We start from the raw sequence: 16720 nt of genomic DNA on the forward strand, positions 1-16720 counted from the left end.
ACGCAAAAGCTATCATATAATATGTCAAATACAAATAGCCGTCATGGCGTCGAATTAATCGCTATTCGCTAATGTCATTAATGTCAAATTTCTTATTTCACGTCGCTTACTATTCGCTAAGGATAATGGCAAGATATTTTTACAATTTGTAATCATAAAATAGAAATCTGCATTTAAGAGTTCTATTAAGTTTCGTTAACTTAGTGAATAATAGCATTACAATCTCGTATCGAGAATGAGTAAATTAAACCCACTAGGGCTGTTAGTCAATTACGGTGATTCGGATGAAGACATAGATGAAGGATCACCAATATCTGCAAAAAATAATGATTATGCGACTAGAAAAACACCAGCGACTTATGCGGGCTACGAATCCAGCTACCAAGCTTCGAACACTCCTGCCGGCATTCATCCAGCACCCATACCGCATTGTCGTAAGTAATTTTGCGTCTCAGCATATGTGCTAGTTCCAGTACTTGTATAAATATAGCAATGTTTTGTATAATAAATTTTAGCTTGAAATGAAAATTAAGTTAATTTAAACAAAAAGTTCAAGTATTGTCAAAATAAATACTTATAATAATGTCTTTAACAAATTTCACATTAAAGTGCACAATTGTTAATAATAAATATGTCGAAGTTACTTAACCAAAAATGATTAAGATATATAACAAAATAAAAATTAAGGTTCCTGGTCACATTGAATTTTAAAGAACATACCAATTGTATTGAAAATATTTGTTATTATTTATAAGTAAAAATTCTTGGTAAAGCTTTGTCCATCAAGGTCATGTGGGCTTGTACCGCTCATACATGCCAATTCTACTATTCAACTGTCGAAAAGAAACTCATTGTATTACTTAGTTCTAGTTTTATATCCCTATAGTAGCTATAAAGGGTTTAGGGGACAATTTATTATTGAGTCAAATATAAAATAAAATGTACAACAAAACACAGTTAACTTATCTGACACATGCCTTATTGTGTTTTACATATTTGATATTTAAAGGACAATTGACATTATAGAAAATACTATTACGGTGTAAACTCTTTATAACACTATCCTTTATCACGATAAACTCTCTATAAAGTAGTAGTGAGCAAGACTTGGTTGGTTTGCGTTAAAACCCATATATTGATACATCCTTTATAGCAATACAGCCATTCTCTATTACAAAAAATTGGTTCATAATTTTAGACAGTAACCATCAGTATCACCCAATCATATCTAATTTTCGAAGCATAGAATTAGCATTTTCGCTGCTAATACAATCAGTGTTTTTAATTAAGATCAAGTGGACAAAACCAAATCACCACCACATACACTAGATATGAATAGAATACATAAAATAATACATAAAAAGTACTGGCATAGCAAAAAAGTCACACAAAGTTATTGGGCTATATGTGTAAACAATTATTTATAAGCAAATTTTACTATTTCGATTTTGATTTGATCAATTTGGTTGTTCTTTTTGTTTACTCTATATAACAATAACTCTCTTTAATGACATAAAATGCTCAGTCCCTTGAGTTTTGTTATAATGAGTTTACATTGTACTTCTTTTATAATAATTCACTCTTACTTATTATTTACAGCATGGTCTGCTTGCTATGATGAGAACAGCGGATTTACATATTACTGGAACCAGCAAACAAATGCAGTGACATGGGAAGCTCCACCAGAGTACATGCTTGCTCTCAAATTAGCACAACAACAGTTACATACATCAGGTATATAATAAATGAGTTTTGCAATAGCTATTCAAATTATAGTACGCGCTTTAACAATCATATTTGCAAATACTTTTCTACAGGTAAAGTGAATGGTAGAAAAGACAATTATTTTTATTTTTTATAATGTTCTTCTTTAGTTTTCAAATTAAACAATAATAAAATTGCTAATGACGTAAAGTTATATTTTATTATGCAAGAGCTATGTTCCAACCCTCAGGTTCAACAGAAGTGTCGGCTGAGGAGTGGCAACTTTATCAACAAGCACTAGCCGAGAAACAAAATTCACAGAACAAGATTATTGCTAAGACCGCTGTTAATGCAACAAAGAAACCTGAGAAGGGACCAAAGGAAAAGAATTCAAAGAGTCTCAAGAAAAGGGCTGCAAGTGATGACGAGGAGGAGTAAGTAGATATATTTATCAGAAAAAACACACCTAAACCATGTGATAATCGTGTTATACATTATGAAACTTATTTAGCATGTTTTTATAAGACTTAATTTAAATAAAACTAGTTATAACGGATTTTAATCGCGTATATTAATTATTTTGGACATCCCGACATTTCGAGCACTTTACAGCGTTCGTGGTCACGGGTAGACTAGGTACAGGTAGGTAATATACGCGATTAAAATCCGTTATAACTAGTTTTATTTAAATGTGTAATAATCTCGAAAATTTAAGACAACATTATATAAGACTTAATTTTAAAGAAGCTTATGTATTTGCATCTTTATTTATTTTTCTTATCATTTTTACAGGAAAATAGAACTTATCACATCCTACCATAACTCTGACTCAGAATCAAATGATGAATCAGAGAAGACTCCACCAGTCAAACCACCTCTACCAAAACCACCAAACAAGCTACCGAAGCATCCACAAAAGAAGCAGAAAACTAAACCACAAGTTGAATTTGGTCCACCATTACCACCAAATCAAAATTACTCTGTGCCAATTGGTCCGGAACTACCAACGGGACTGCTAAACGAAAGTAAACTCAAATCACCAGAAAAAAAGGTTGATATTACAGTTAAACAAGTAAGTTGGCATTATTATTGTTGTAAAATATTTTGAAGCCCTTGTTGCACCAATGATGAGAAATAAATCTGATAATCGCTCCAAGAATAACAATCCAAGAGTTTAGTTTTTAGAAATCTGTTTAATTTTTGATTATTATTTATTAATTTAAATAATTGCTAATGTAAAATTATTAACCATTTGAAATCAATTTCAAAAAGATTTTGTTTTCACATGGTTCTCTTTGTATTGTTCGGACTTTTGCCACATTTTTTTTTACAAGAAAATGTGTCTCATGTCCTAACAGTACTGAAAGGGCTTTCAGTGAAATTGGAAATGTTATCAAGCGCTGTGATGGCTAAAGTTTTCAATCTGAGGTGCATTTATATAATATGTTTAATAATTACTAAGCTATACAATCAAAAATATTGGCATTGTCTTAATAAAACAACTGATTCATAATATTTAATTTAACGACAACAAAGGCTTAGTATCATCCTCATACCCTTATCAGAATATGGTTATATATATTTATAATTTTAATAAAAGTACACATCAAAGTTCTGTTTCTACTAATCAAACAGGATGCTCCACAAACATCAAAATCCATCGACGATGACGCCCAAGATGAAAATTGTCTCCTGCAAAAATTAAAAGATAAGGCAAAGCTATTGGAGAAGCTCGGTGGTGAGTTGCCTTCCGACTTACAGAAAATTATAAAAGACGATACCAGGTCTAACAATGCCTCTCCACGAGGTGAACCTAATGCAACTGAACTTGATATTGATGATTTATTACAAGAGATCGAGAAAACTGAATTGCCTAAAGTTAAATCAAAAGATATGAATGAAAAGCAGAAATCGAACAAAAGCATAACAAGTTCACCTAAAAGCGGTGACAGAACACCACCGTTAGAAGAACTACATGCACTATACCCTAACACAAATGGACCTTCAACGTCATTGTTTCCAAGTGCTGCTAATATAGACGAAAGCAAACCGGATATCAAACCTGAGACTGCTATCGTAGAGAAGGAGAAAAAGGAAAATGTCTACCTAATGAATTTAGATGTACCGATAGAAAACGTTGGTAGAAAGAAATTGAGGATATCTAATTCAGTGTTGCCAGAGCGGAGAAAGGAGAAATTTGAACTACCAGCCTACACAACGAAATATTCCCAATTTATTGAAGGGTTCTCCAATGAAAGAACCGGTTTGGGTTTCAGTAAAGAGGAAGAAAGTGGAAGTAGTCCGAAGAATATGATAAATTATGGCAACGGTCTGACATTTACTAAAGGGGAAACTTTGAATGAAGAAAAGAAAGATGAAGACCTAGACGACTTGACTGATTTAGTGGAGGCCAAGTTGAAGTTTCTTAATCAGTTGCAGCCGTGCGTGTTGTCGCCGCTGCAAGAAATGTTGATCCAAATGCAGGTTTGTGCTTTGTATTTAATTCTATATTTATCGAATATGATATGAGATATGTTGTTCAGATAGATAAATTGTTATCTTTATCAGAAGAAGATATTATCTATGATATCAAAACATTAAGACGTGGTTTGATGTTTATATCGTTGGATCTTTTCGTATATAGGTGCTTGTGAGTTATGATGCCAGCGCCCTAGGACTAGGTTACATTAAAAAAAAACACTTATGTTTTAAATTTATTTTTATTTTGCTTTTACTGAGCTTTTTTCTCATATTCTACAAATTTTTCTCTAAAAATCTCTTTATAAATCTCGAGTCCCTCTAAATTTGGAGTAGATCCCCAAGTGTGCACGCTATGCAGTAGTATGTATATAAATAACAAAAAAAAAGACCCGCTGAGTTTCTTTCGCCGGTTCTTCTCAGGTCAGGGTGTTCCTTTTTCCGAACCGGTGGCAGTGTTTATTTGACAATCAATAAGTAAGTAAGCTGCTGAGATGGCCCAGTGGTTAGAACGCGTGCATCTTAACCGATGATTGCGGGTTCAAACCCAGGCAAGCACCACTATATATATGTGCTTAATTGTGTTTATAATTCATCTCGTGCTCGGCGGTGAAGGAAAACATCGTGAGGATACCTGCATGTGTCTAATTTCATCGAAATTCTGTCACATGTGCATTCCACCAACCCGCATTGGAACAGCGTGGTGGAATATGTTCCAAACCCTCTCCTTAATGGAAGAGGAGGCCTTATCTCAGCAGTGGGAAATTTACAGGCTGTTACTTTACTTTTACTTAAGTAAGTAATGCACTTTTACTTAAGTAAGTAATGCTTCTATATTGAATAAAGGAATTTGAGTTTGAGTTTGAGTAATGGAGGTCGGTGGCGCTTCAGACGCTTGTGTCGGCGTTCCGCGCGGGCGCGCTGTCGGGCGCGTACTGGCGGCGCTGGGCGCGCGGCGCGGAGGGCGCGCTGGCGCGGCACGAGGCGGCCGCCGCGCCGCCCGGCTGGCTCTGCGTCTTCCAGAGGTACGCCCGTCCCTTATATAACCGCCCGCCCGCCTACGCGCCCGCCCGCCGCCACTCACACCGACCGTGTTGGATCGCTACTTAATAATTTTAATACTAATGTGTACAATTGACACGGTTTTCAGTGCGACCTTACAGTTATTTCATGCCCACTATAACGATTCTAAAACTTTTGTTGCCTGTTTCGCGGTTCAACAAAACCCCGTTAGTCATTTTTCTTTTTTTTACTCTTGATATATTTATGATCTTGAACATTTACTACAAATACCAGCATTTATTATATTCATCTTTCATTACGTGTTTCCACTGCTCAATTTCTGTGCCAGTGGTTCTCCCACTGATAATGGCTGATTGTTACACACTGAACTTTATAAATGCACTGACTTTACGCTGTCTTCAGATGCCTTTACTGCGATAACACTTGTTCGGTGTGTATTTTAACGCTCTAGCGCTGTCTTGGGTGGCTGGTTCATCAAGACTTACTAAATTTGTCTTCTAAATAAGTAACATTGCGAGCTTTTGTATACTGAAGGATTTTTCGGGCTTCATTTATCGATACTCCTGCTACTATTGATTAGCATCATCACAATATCCAACTATAAAAATTCAACAACAATAAAAGTAACAAGTGTAATTTATTCTGTCACTCCAAAATCAAAATCAATTAGCATAATTTTCATTATGAACTTCTATAATTAAAATCTTAAAGTGCTATACTTTTCTGTTCCTCGTAATTTTTCTATGTGACGAGATTTGACGATAACTGATAATGAAAGAACGTAAGTAAAATAATCAAAATTTCGGTTCATGAGCGCGATGTCGGTAGTCGGTTTCTCGGTCTTAAATAATTATTAATTTGTTTACCTGCAATTTTGGATCCTAGAATTAGATTTTAAAATAAGAACTAGCTAAATTAAATAAAATGAATATTTTTTTAACATTGTGGGAGGTCGAAAAGTACGATAAAATTATAGTTTAAACATTCTACTCCTTAAAGGCGAATCAATACTATCTGGGTTCGAATTTTACCTCTTTGTAGAATATTCTAACCGAATAGATTATTGATAAATCATTTTATTAAGTTTCATTCAGATAGTTTTCTTGTATCGTTCTACGCCGGTAAATTAATAATGGAATCTTGCAAAGATCCATTGATCTAAAAGGCTTTCTATATATATTTAATTATTATGAAATTATGTGCAGAAATATATATTCTTCAATTTAATTTTCAATGTCGAAACTTCGAAAATGTAATTAAAATATACTATGGTTCAATGTCCAAACATGTTTGACAAGATAAACTGAGTACACTAGATTCGAGTAGTACAATTCATACTACCCCTTGAAAGTAAAAAAAAACTATTTCTTGATTTTCGTTTATTCCTTATTTACACTATTTATCGCCTTACCGATTAGAAAGTATGTAAATTAAAGAAAATATCCTTCACCCTTCTCCCATAGTCATCTACTTTCGATATATTCGCATGTGGTAAACCTAAAGCCAGCTAACAAATAAATACAATGTTACGTTCAATAGGTTTCATGATTTCAATGTCACTTGTATGCATATTTATTAAAAAATATTTCTAAATTCAGATTTTATGTAATATATCACCATGATTTAATGATGTTATCCTATGTGTCGGTGTGACTAGCGGCCATGAACTCTGAAGGTAATTGTTACGTGGTGTATGTTTTTTTTGACAGACTTTTTGTGGTGTAAATATACGATGAAAATATTACTATTTTCAATTTGGTTAATACGTGTATAGTTATAAAAGACTGATAACAATTATTATATACATTTGTTGTTTTTGTATTGTATAAAATTATATACAAAATCTTGATAGGGATATGTTTCTCATGCGTTTTATATAACATTATGTATTTCATTGTGATATAAGTACCTGATATAGTTAATAGATTAATAAATCATTATTAATAATCGTAGTTTCTTTGAACCTTTTTATCATCCTGAGTTAATAATTACAAAATTATAATTTTATTAGGCAGTTCAGTTTTTTTTAAGGAGATTGTTCATTGTTATTAAAATCTAATTCATATCAAGCATTTTAACACCAATACAAGTATGTAGCTATATGTAGTGAAATTTATGCAAGAAAGAATGTAGAAGATAGAAGCTTAAGGAAGGAAAGAGAAGGCAAGAGAAGTCGGCGCGCCGTGGACTGTGGTGAGAATGCAAATAATTTATTTAACATATTTATTTCTTGGTAATACACTTTGATCTTCTTCCAGGTGGCCTTTAGTGTGGCGATTTACATTTTGTGTCTGCGAATATTAGAAAAATTACGTACCGGGTGTATAATGAAAAAGTGTTAGTAGTTGTACATTTGTTGATGTCTAAACAAATGCAAAAGGGTCAAAGGTATTTTTAAAGATCAGAAATGGAAAGTTTTGTAAATTTAGTTGAGGAAATTAGGTTAAAATTATTTCGCGGCAGACACGACCTGGAATTCTGACTAGAGGGATTAAGTATGAACAGTATTTTTATAATATTCACGTCGTGCAAGAACTCTTCCGTTACGCAGGAGAATTTAATCGTTAATGGAAGAGTTTTTGCTACAATCATGTGTATGTTTTAAGACTGCCTTGTGATTTTAATATGTGACTGTTTTAATTAGACATTAAATGAATTGTTCGTGTATTGTTTTATGGTAATAATATGCAATCGAAAAGAAAATATGTTTACGTAATTTCAAAATTTATGCAAACTTTATAAAACAGTCGCAGATTTAAAACCAACTCGGTGTACCAAAAATTTCTCCACGGTAAATATTTCCACTTTTCCCTTGTGGCTGCAGGTCTGAGGGGCGGTACTGCTACCGTCGAGAGTCGGACGGGTTCGTGCAGTACGAATACCCAGCTGTCGCCAATACAGACATGGATATTTGTACCACACCACCTCATCCAAGTACGGAACCGAAGGTATGTATACCCTGTAGAATCCGTTATCTCGTTAAATTATCATTCAAATTGGGTCGCTGATAGTAGTTAATGGTGCGGGTTTTTTTATTAAACTTTGGCATGTATTACATTTATATTACATATGCACAGATACGCTGGTTCTGTTGTTAATTATAGTCATTATATTCTTCTGACATTATTCTTCGGTCCCGCCAACGACGCTGTCATAGCATACCTTGAGCAAAGTGCATTTCCTCACCTGATTTGGGGGTAGAGCTTCAGATATCAGACATACTAGCGCCAAACATAAATACTTAGTTTTGTTGTGTTCCGGTTTGAAGGTTGAGTAAGCCAATGTAACTTCAGACAAAGGGACATAACATTTTAGTTCTCAAGGTTGATGGCGCATTGGCGATGTGAAGAATGGGTAATATTTATTATAAGCGCCATTACCATCCACCAACCTATAGTATACTATAAAAAAAAAAACGAAAAAAACTCACATAAGTAATAATCGACACTGCACTGTAGTATGAATACTTCCAACTTCTGTAGTGATTTTCTTTACAGAATAACCCAATAAGATTTTTTGGCCCCACTCAAGATTTTGGGTTTCTGAATAAATTGAAGTAGTTTTTTCAATCATTGTTGCTCTTTCATTTTAATCTTTTTACATTATATGTTAACATTACAGTTTAATGTATGTTCTGTTAAAGTAAACATATAAAATAAATATATTAGACTGGCAATACCGTGTTTACAATCAATGATTCTGTTATGATTTAATAAGTCATTATATTTAGCGCTTGGCCATTATTAATAATTTACTAATAAATAATTTTATTCGTCGCAACCCTTAACTAAGAACTACAGTTATATTAATTTGTATTGTCAAACTAGCTCTAATTTTGACTTATCACAATAATTCGTGAAGTTATAGTACGACATATTTTAGATGTAGCATCGGTAAATTCAATAAAACCGTCGATTCACACACCAATAGAAATAGCTCCCTATCGCACCATTCGACGCTATTCGTCGTTATAGATTCTCACGTCAGTTTAACCCGAGAAAGCGAGTGCATGTAAATCGACGTGTCAAATTGACGAATATATTAGGACATATTATATTACGAGTTATTGCGTGTGTGTGAAGATCATATTCAGATGAGAAATAAATATTGATAATTTGGGATAACGTACTTAATTCGGATGTGATCGGTTTTACGAATTTTGCCTATGCGACATCTAAGTTGTGTCGTACTGTACATAGATAATCACGAATTTTGAATTAATATGACGCAGGAGCCCTTTGTGCAATTAAATTTCTAACGCAAGCCATGAAACGCAGATAAATAATAATCATAATAAATATGAGACAACATCACATACATTACTCTGATCCCAATGTAAGTAGCTAAAGCACTTGTGTTATGGAAATCAGAAGTAACGACGGTACCACAAACACCCAGACCCAAGACAACATAGAAAACTAATTGTAATCTACATCGACTCGGCCAGGAATCGAACCCGGGACCTCAGAATTGTGTACCCATGAAAACCGGTGTACACACCACTCGACCATGGAGGTCGTCAAAATGCTACAAATGTGAATCGTATGAATTTATAGCAGGAGGTAAACCCTCCGCCGCCGCCCCCCTCGCCCCCGCACTGCTGGCGCAGCACCCCCCCGCCGCCCGGCACGGACCCGGTGCCTCCGGAGGCCCCTCCGCCGCCACGGATCGTGAGTTGGTTTGCTATGTTAATGTTGCTGATTTGCTTATTTGATTATATTATGACAATAAACAGACACGTTCTTTACATTTTAAAAAACGTGACGTGGATTATACGTATAAATCAAATTGAAATAAAACAGCGTACTTATTTTCCGTTATTAGCGGACATTATTATCTTAAATAAGTAATGACATATGAAATACTATTTATTTATTTATTTAAAATGCTTTATTGCACAACACATGGAAAAAAAGGGGAAATATAAAACATAAAATAAGTACATGGTGCGCAAAGGCGGTCTTATCGCTTATAGCGATCTCTCACAGACAACCTTTGGTGATAGGAGCTATACTAGTTACGTATTATCTATCATTTGTTACATATAAGTTTTTCTTCTTTAGCAGGAACCAAAGAAAGAAATAGGCGATGAGTTGCAATCGTTTTATAACGATATAGCTGAGCTGGAGAAAACATCGGGCTCGACGGAACCGAACTCTCCCGAACCGCCGCCGCCGCCGGAGATCAGCGACAAATCCAAGGATAAAGAGAACAAAGTGGTCAAAAAGAAGTCCAAGGTAAAATAGGTTTTACTTTATTACCTAACTTAATAAAACTTTACATAATTATATATTAAAATATTGACATTATAAGGGAGCAGCGATTTTTAAGTGTGCAAACCACATGCAAAATTTCGATACCACGATTTAAAATAAAACTAGTTATAACAAATTTGAATCGCGTATATTAATTATTTTTAACATCCCGACGTTTCGAGCACTTTACAGTCTGCCCGTGACCACGAACGCTGTAAAGTGTTAAAAAGTGTAAAGCTAGTTAATAATCGCGAAAATTTAAGACAACATTATCCGTTATAACTAGTTTTATTTCAATGTGTAATCGCGAAAATTTAAGACAATACCACGATTTAAATTTTAATAACGCTTTACTTTGTGTACGCGAGGTTTGACATAACAATTTTACTATAAAATTAAACCTTATTACATAATTATGTATGTAGTTGTCCTTAATGTTGAATTTGTTTCAGATGAAGGTATCGTCGTCTTTGGGTATGAAACACAAATCCGTATCTACCCTGGTTGCGAAATGGCAGCAAGTCGCTGATGAAATCAATTCCGACTGATTTTTTTTTACAACAATTGTATATATTTGTATAATAATAAAATATTTATGTCGCTCTAAAACTACCAAAAAGCTAATTTCCAAAAACTCCGTAATTTCCAAATAATGACAATCATAATATGAATTTAATATTTCTACATAGCAACATTCAATACCATAGATGTTTGTTTTTCAGGATGCTAGAATTGCCTTAACTAGATTTTAATCTGATATTTTTATTGAAGATATGACGTGAACTTTACGTAATGTATTTTATACTGTACATACTAGCTATATTTTGTACCTAACTTTAAATGATTTATGATTAAATTTAAAAATAATGCTCTTACAAGTGTTTTATTTATGCCTTTCGATTTAATTTATTTCTACATCACTCTATAATGGACTACATAGATTGTGCAATAAATGATACGTTTGTTCTCACTTAGGCTTTTTAAAATAATTGCCTATTTAAGTGTCTCTTAAAAAAACATTGTCTTTTGACATTTATGACATTTATTTCTTTGTGTCAAAAATTTTAACAAAAAGAAAAACCGACTTCAAACAAAACAGCATTTTAAAACAAATGAATATGCTCTAAAAAGTAATAAAAATAATTGCGTATTGAACACATTTTTTAGAGTCCTCCTAAGTAAAATGAAATGAAAAGTATAAGACTACTTAAAAGTCGATTTACGATTGAATTATAACGTAGTTATAGTTATTGGTATATTTGGAGCCGGTGTCAGCCACGGTGCCCTTGCCCTTGCGATATGAGCCCCTTGATTGATCCAGTATATTATTGTGTAAAAGGTAATCTGTAAAAAAACATATTTTTTAAAGTAAGATATACTGTAGGGTTTGATTGGCTGACACCGACTCCAAATATAGCAATAATTATAACTACATTATAATTCAATCGTAAATCGACTTTTAAGTAGTCTTATATTTTTCATTTCATTTTACTTAGGAGGACTCTAAAAAATGTGTTCAATACGCAATTATTTTTATTACTTTTTAGAGCATATTCATTTGTTTTAAAATGCTGTTTTGTTTGAAGTCGGTTTTTCTTTTTGTTAAAATTTTTATTTATTTTTTTATTTTAAGTGAAGCTGATGTTGAGTAACTATTTTTTCTTAATATGGATAGATTAAGAGTTCCGTTTATATGAGTCAGAAACTACTTTGAGGACAATTTCAAAGGAAACTTGCGAATAAAGCAAAAATAGACTTTCGAAAATGCGGATTTAATACGTCATGTGGCGTAAACTACAAGGATCCCTCGAAAGAGCTATAATCGACCTCAGCAAAAAAACTTTGAAAAAGACCAACTATATTTCGTACATCATATGCCATCACATCACATACACAAAAAATGATTAAAGATAGTAAGAAATTCTGCCCTATATCGCACCCTAACTGCGAGCCGTATAGGAGTTCCATCACTACATAGTATAAAACAAAGTCGCTTTCTCTGTCCCTATATCTTTAAATCTACGCAACGGATTTTGATGCGGTTTTTTTTTAAAAGATAGTGTGATTCAAGGGGAAGGTTTGTGTATATAATACATGAACAATATAGTAAAGAAACACTGATAATTTTAGAAGTTTGCGATGTGATGTCGTAAATAAACAAATTCTGCAGTATATTTAGTATCAGTATTGCACCCGTGCGAAGCCGGGGTGGGTAGCTAGTTGATTATAATATTCGACTATGATAATTGCATAAACATAACCACATTACGGAAGGTGACTCAAATATCCAAATAACCTACAAATAAAAGATTCGACTGAGTATCGCTAACGTGCTCCTCAGAATTGTTCCGTTCCCTTCCGTTCCGTTACTTTGTTATGGATCCTGTGCTCAGAACCTTACCAAACTTTCACCAAATTACCCTTGAAGTATATATTTTATAATAAAAAAAGAATTATCAAAATTGGTTAACGTGATTTTCAGTTATTCACCTATTTGTCGCGCATATACATAATTCAAATTTAAGACTTATGTCGTTTTCATATGGATACCATCATCGGAATAAAAAAAAAAAAAAAAATGGGACCCCACGGGAAGCACCACCTTTCCAACAAAAAAAATTATTAAAATCGGTCCACCCAGTGAAAAGTTATGTGGTAACAAACATAAAAAAAAAAAAAAAAATACAGACGAATTGATAACCTCCTCCTTTTGGAAGTCGGTTGAAAAAGATGACATAAGATAATTACTAACAACGCAGTGTTTTGTAAAAAATTCCGTGATTTTAGTAAGATATAATGTTCGCCTGTAATGGTAATATTAATAGTAATTAGAATGTTGCCATTTGCCATTGCCAAAAGCCCAAGCTGCTAGCAATTCTATATCACGACAATTTCACAAAATACTTATATTTTCTAATTGTGCATTTGTGAACATGTATATTTCAATTTAATTGATGTATAAAAAGCAAACTTAAGATTTGCATATTCTATTTGATTCTTTATTTATAATACAACACTATTCCACTTATAACGTTATCTACTGCCGGAGGATTCCAAAGAACCAAGTTTGTTATAATGAATTCAATTAAACTAGACTATTTCACCAATTTGAGACAATTAATATTAATCATTCAATATTTGAACAATGTTAAATTCTGATATTGAATGATTAATGTTAATTTATAATTAATTGACTTGGTGGTAGGGCTTTGTGCAAGCCCGTCTGGGTAGGTACCACCCACTCATCAGTTATTCTACCGCCAAATAACAGTACTCAGTATTGTTGTGTTCCTGTTTGAAGGGTGAGTGAGCCAGTGTAACTACTGGCACAAGGGATATAACATCTTAGTTCCCAAGGTTGGTGGCACATTGACGATGTAAGGAATAGTTAATATTTCTTACAACTGCATGTCTATGGGTGATGGTGACCACTTACCATCATGGCCCATATGCTCATCCGCCAACTTGTACCATAAAAAAAAAATTACGAAAATTATATCCTGCTAATGAGGACTCGGCAATCTGGGTTGCATGTGGAAGTGGCGAGTCACAGCATCATCAATTCCTTTGCACTCTTCTCTTTTGTGCGTAATACCTGACAAATAAACCTTACAACGCAAGAGAAATCGCGAAAGATAACTTGTATCATCTAAATTACAATATCGAAGTTCCGATTTTCAAGGTTATGGTTGAACACGTAAATGAAGTTAGTAACAAAATATATTTTTTATATAAGTATACTATACCTACTGTTTGTTGCCCGCGGCTTCGTTCGTGTTTTAGAAGTTGGTTGTAACGTGTTAAGCAAAGAAAAATAGCCAAGTTGTCCTTCCATGGGGTTCAAGCAGAGTCGGATTTAAAGGTCTGGAGGCCCCCGGGCCACAAAGCAGTGGGGGCCCTAGACAAACAGAAGCGTGAACAACCTAATAATTATTATCATGAATTAATTACTTTTTTTGTTTCAATTAGCAAGCTATGATTTATTTACTTGTATCGGTAACTTTTAAAATATTAAACAATAACATTATTATAATTACTATATCTCGGTATTTGTTAACTTGCTGAAAACTGTGGCCCCCACTAATGTGGAGGCCCCAGGGCAGTTGCCCCGGTTGCCCTCCCCTAAATACGGCCCTGGGTTCAAGTTTGCTTCATAACAAATTTTATCTAATTCGGTTCATTGGTTTGGTAGTAAAAGAGCGACAGTCAGGCATAGTTACTTTCAAATTTATAATATTTGTATGGATGGCCTAGTTACGTGCGATATTAAATGAAAAAGCTCGTAGGAATATTTTTAATAGTTAAATTGTATCAATGAATATATACAAATATCGACCATTTAAAGCAGTGGACAAACTATTGATCTAAGAAGTTTGCACACATTTTGTTTTATAAATATACCATGTACCTACATATAATATTACAATAAAGTTCAATAGTTATGAAGTTCAGGAAATCATCTTAGTCGGGACTTAATGTAGTGTATTCAAGGGAACATTTGTACCAACTGAGGGTAATCTTCAGAGGCGATAATTAAACCTATCATTTATAGATAATTATACTTAATAGAATCAGAATATAACAAACGTGAGCGAGGCGAATGTAATAAATCAACAAATAATTAAATTTTTCACAATGATTTTTACGAGCATATGAAACGCGATCGTGTCAAAGGATATTTGATTGGGTTACAAAAACGAAGGGCCGTTTCACGTGTCCATTTCGCATTCAATGAATAGCAATGAATGAATAACAGATGATTTGAGAATATATTTTTGCCTTTTGATATTCTTTGTCTTGTGTCACAATTTATCAAAATGAATATTTTACGCATGTTTAAAGTGTCGGTATTACTATTTTTCTGTATCGTTAATGCGCTAATCAATTTCTAATAATGTAAAAATTACTTAATAAAATTAAAATGACTAGTTGACAAACAACAATTGATCAAAAAGAAAAAAAATGCGTAGGAATTCCTTATGTAGCGTAGGTACATACTGAGAAAACATTTTGTTAATTCGTCAAAACGGGATAAATTTTTAAAGGGAAAATTTATATAAAAATTTACCTTTCTTCATTCTTTGAAATAAGTATACACATCAACACCGTCTAGGGATATTTTGTATAAAATTATTTAACTCAAAAAATCATATCCGGTTTTAAAATCTTTTGATGTAAGACTATTTTGTAAACGATCTTGGACGATTCTGAATTTGAATTTGAAAAAAATAAATAAAAATAAAATTTTTACGCGACATAATGGTAGCGATGGCCGAAGGTTTTGTTTACCTACCGTCATATTAAGATATTTTTTTGTGTCCAATTTAATTTTTATAACAAGTTATCGATTAATTTCGAGTTAAACCTATTGTGGGCATCATGCAGCGGCGCCATTTAACGAGAGAAGAAATGCTAAGGGCAGGAGGCATGCTCCAAGCTGGGGCTACTCAACAGAAAATTGCTGAGGAGATTGGAACAAGACAAAACGTCATATCTAGGTTATGGTCACGCTACCGTGCTACTGGTGAAGTGACTGAAAGATATCCAGGTGGGAAGCGCATAACCAACCATTGACAAGACCGATATTTGCAAGGTGCCACGAAAAGAGAACCAAATGTTACGGCACTTCAATTGGTTCAGAGGCTTCAGCCAGAGGAACAGTTGCTTGTGAGTGACCAAACTGTAAGGAGAAGGCTGCATGAAGCTAACCTTCATGCTCGCAGACCGTTTCGTACTCCAGCACTACGCCGAGGAAATCGTGGACGACGACTAGAGTGGGTTCTTGTAAATTTGCTCTCGGATGATAACCAGTGGTCTGTAGTGCTGTTTCAAATCAAATCAAATCAAATCAAATCAATTTTATTCAAGTAAACTTCACAATGAAGCGTTTTTGAATCGTCAATAATCAAATACTACCACCGTTTCGGAAAGCAGCTTCTAGCGAGAAGAAACGGCAAGAAACTCGCATAGTTGCTCTCGCATAGTTACCGATGAGTCCCGGTTCGGTTTTCATCCCGATACACGTAGCGTACGTGTTTGGCGATTCCCTGGTCATGATAGCCGTCTGCAACATCTTCAGAAAGTCCATTCATACCACGGCGGCATAATTATGGTTTCGGCGAGAATTTATCTTGGTGGAAAATCAGACCTCGTTTGGATCAGAAGCACCATGGCGGCCAAAAAATGCCGTAAAGAGATGCTTGTGCCAATAATTTAGCCCCATAGACTAAAAATGGGTCAAGAATTCACGCTCATGCACG

At 34.0% G+C, this 16720-nt stretch overlaps 1 protein-coding gene across 3 annotated transcripts; it reads left to right on the top strand.

The window, feature by feature from the left end:
• Positions 1–39: 39 nt before the first annotated feature.
• Positions 40–11333, top strand: LOC124543493 (formin-binding protein 4-like). 3 transcript variants are annotated; one of them, XM_047121707.1, is made up of 10 exons: positions 40–434; positions 1600–1734; positions 1955–2138; positions 2497–2776; positions 3340–4188; positions 5074–5207; positions 8030–8153; positions 9762–9875; positions 10269–10442; positions 10913–11333. In XM_047121707.1, exons 1-10 carry the CDS (start codon positions 236–238, stop codon positions 11006–11008), a joined length of 2289 nt encoding a protein of 762 aa, XP_046977663.1. In that variant the 5' UTR covers positions 40–235; the 3' UTR covers positions 11009–11333. The 3 variants fall into 3 exon arrangements, with proteins under 3 accessions (XP_046977663.1, XP_046977664.1, XP_046977665.1); XM_047121708.1 differs by having other exon boundaries at positions 10272–10442; XM_047121709.1 differs by having other exon boundaries at positions 9765–9875.
• Positions 11334–16720: the final 5387 nt, after the last annotated feature.

Source organism: Vanessa cardui, chromosome 3 (assembly GCF_905220365.1).
Source record: "Vanessa cardui chromosome 3, ilVanCard2.1, whole genome shotgun sequence".
NCBI classification, from domain to species: Eukaryota; Metazoa; Arthropoda; class Insecta; order Lepidoptera; family Nymphalidae; genus Vanessa; species Vanessa cardui.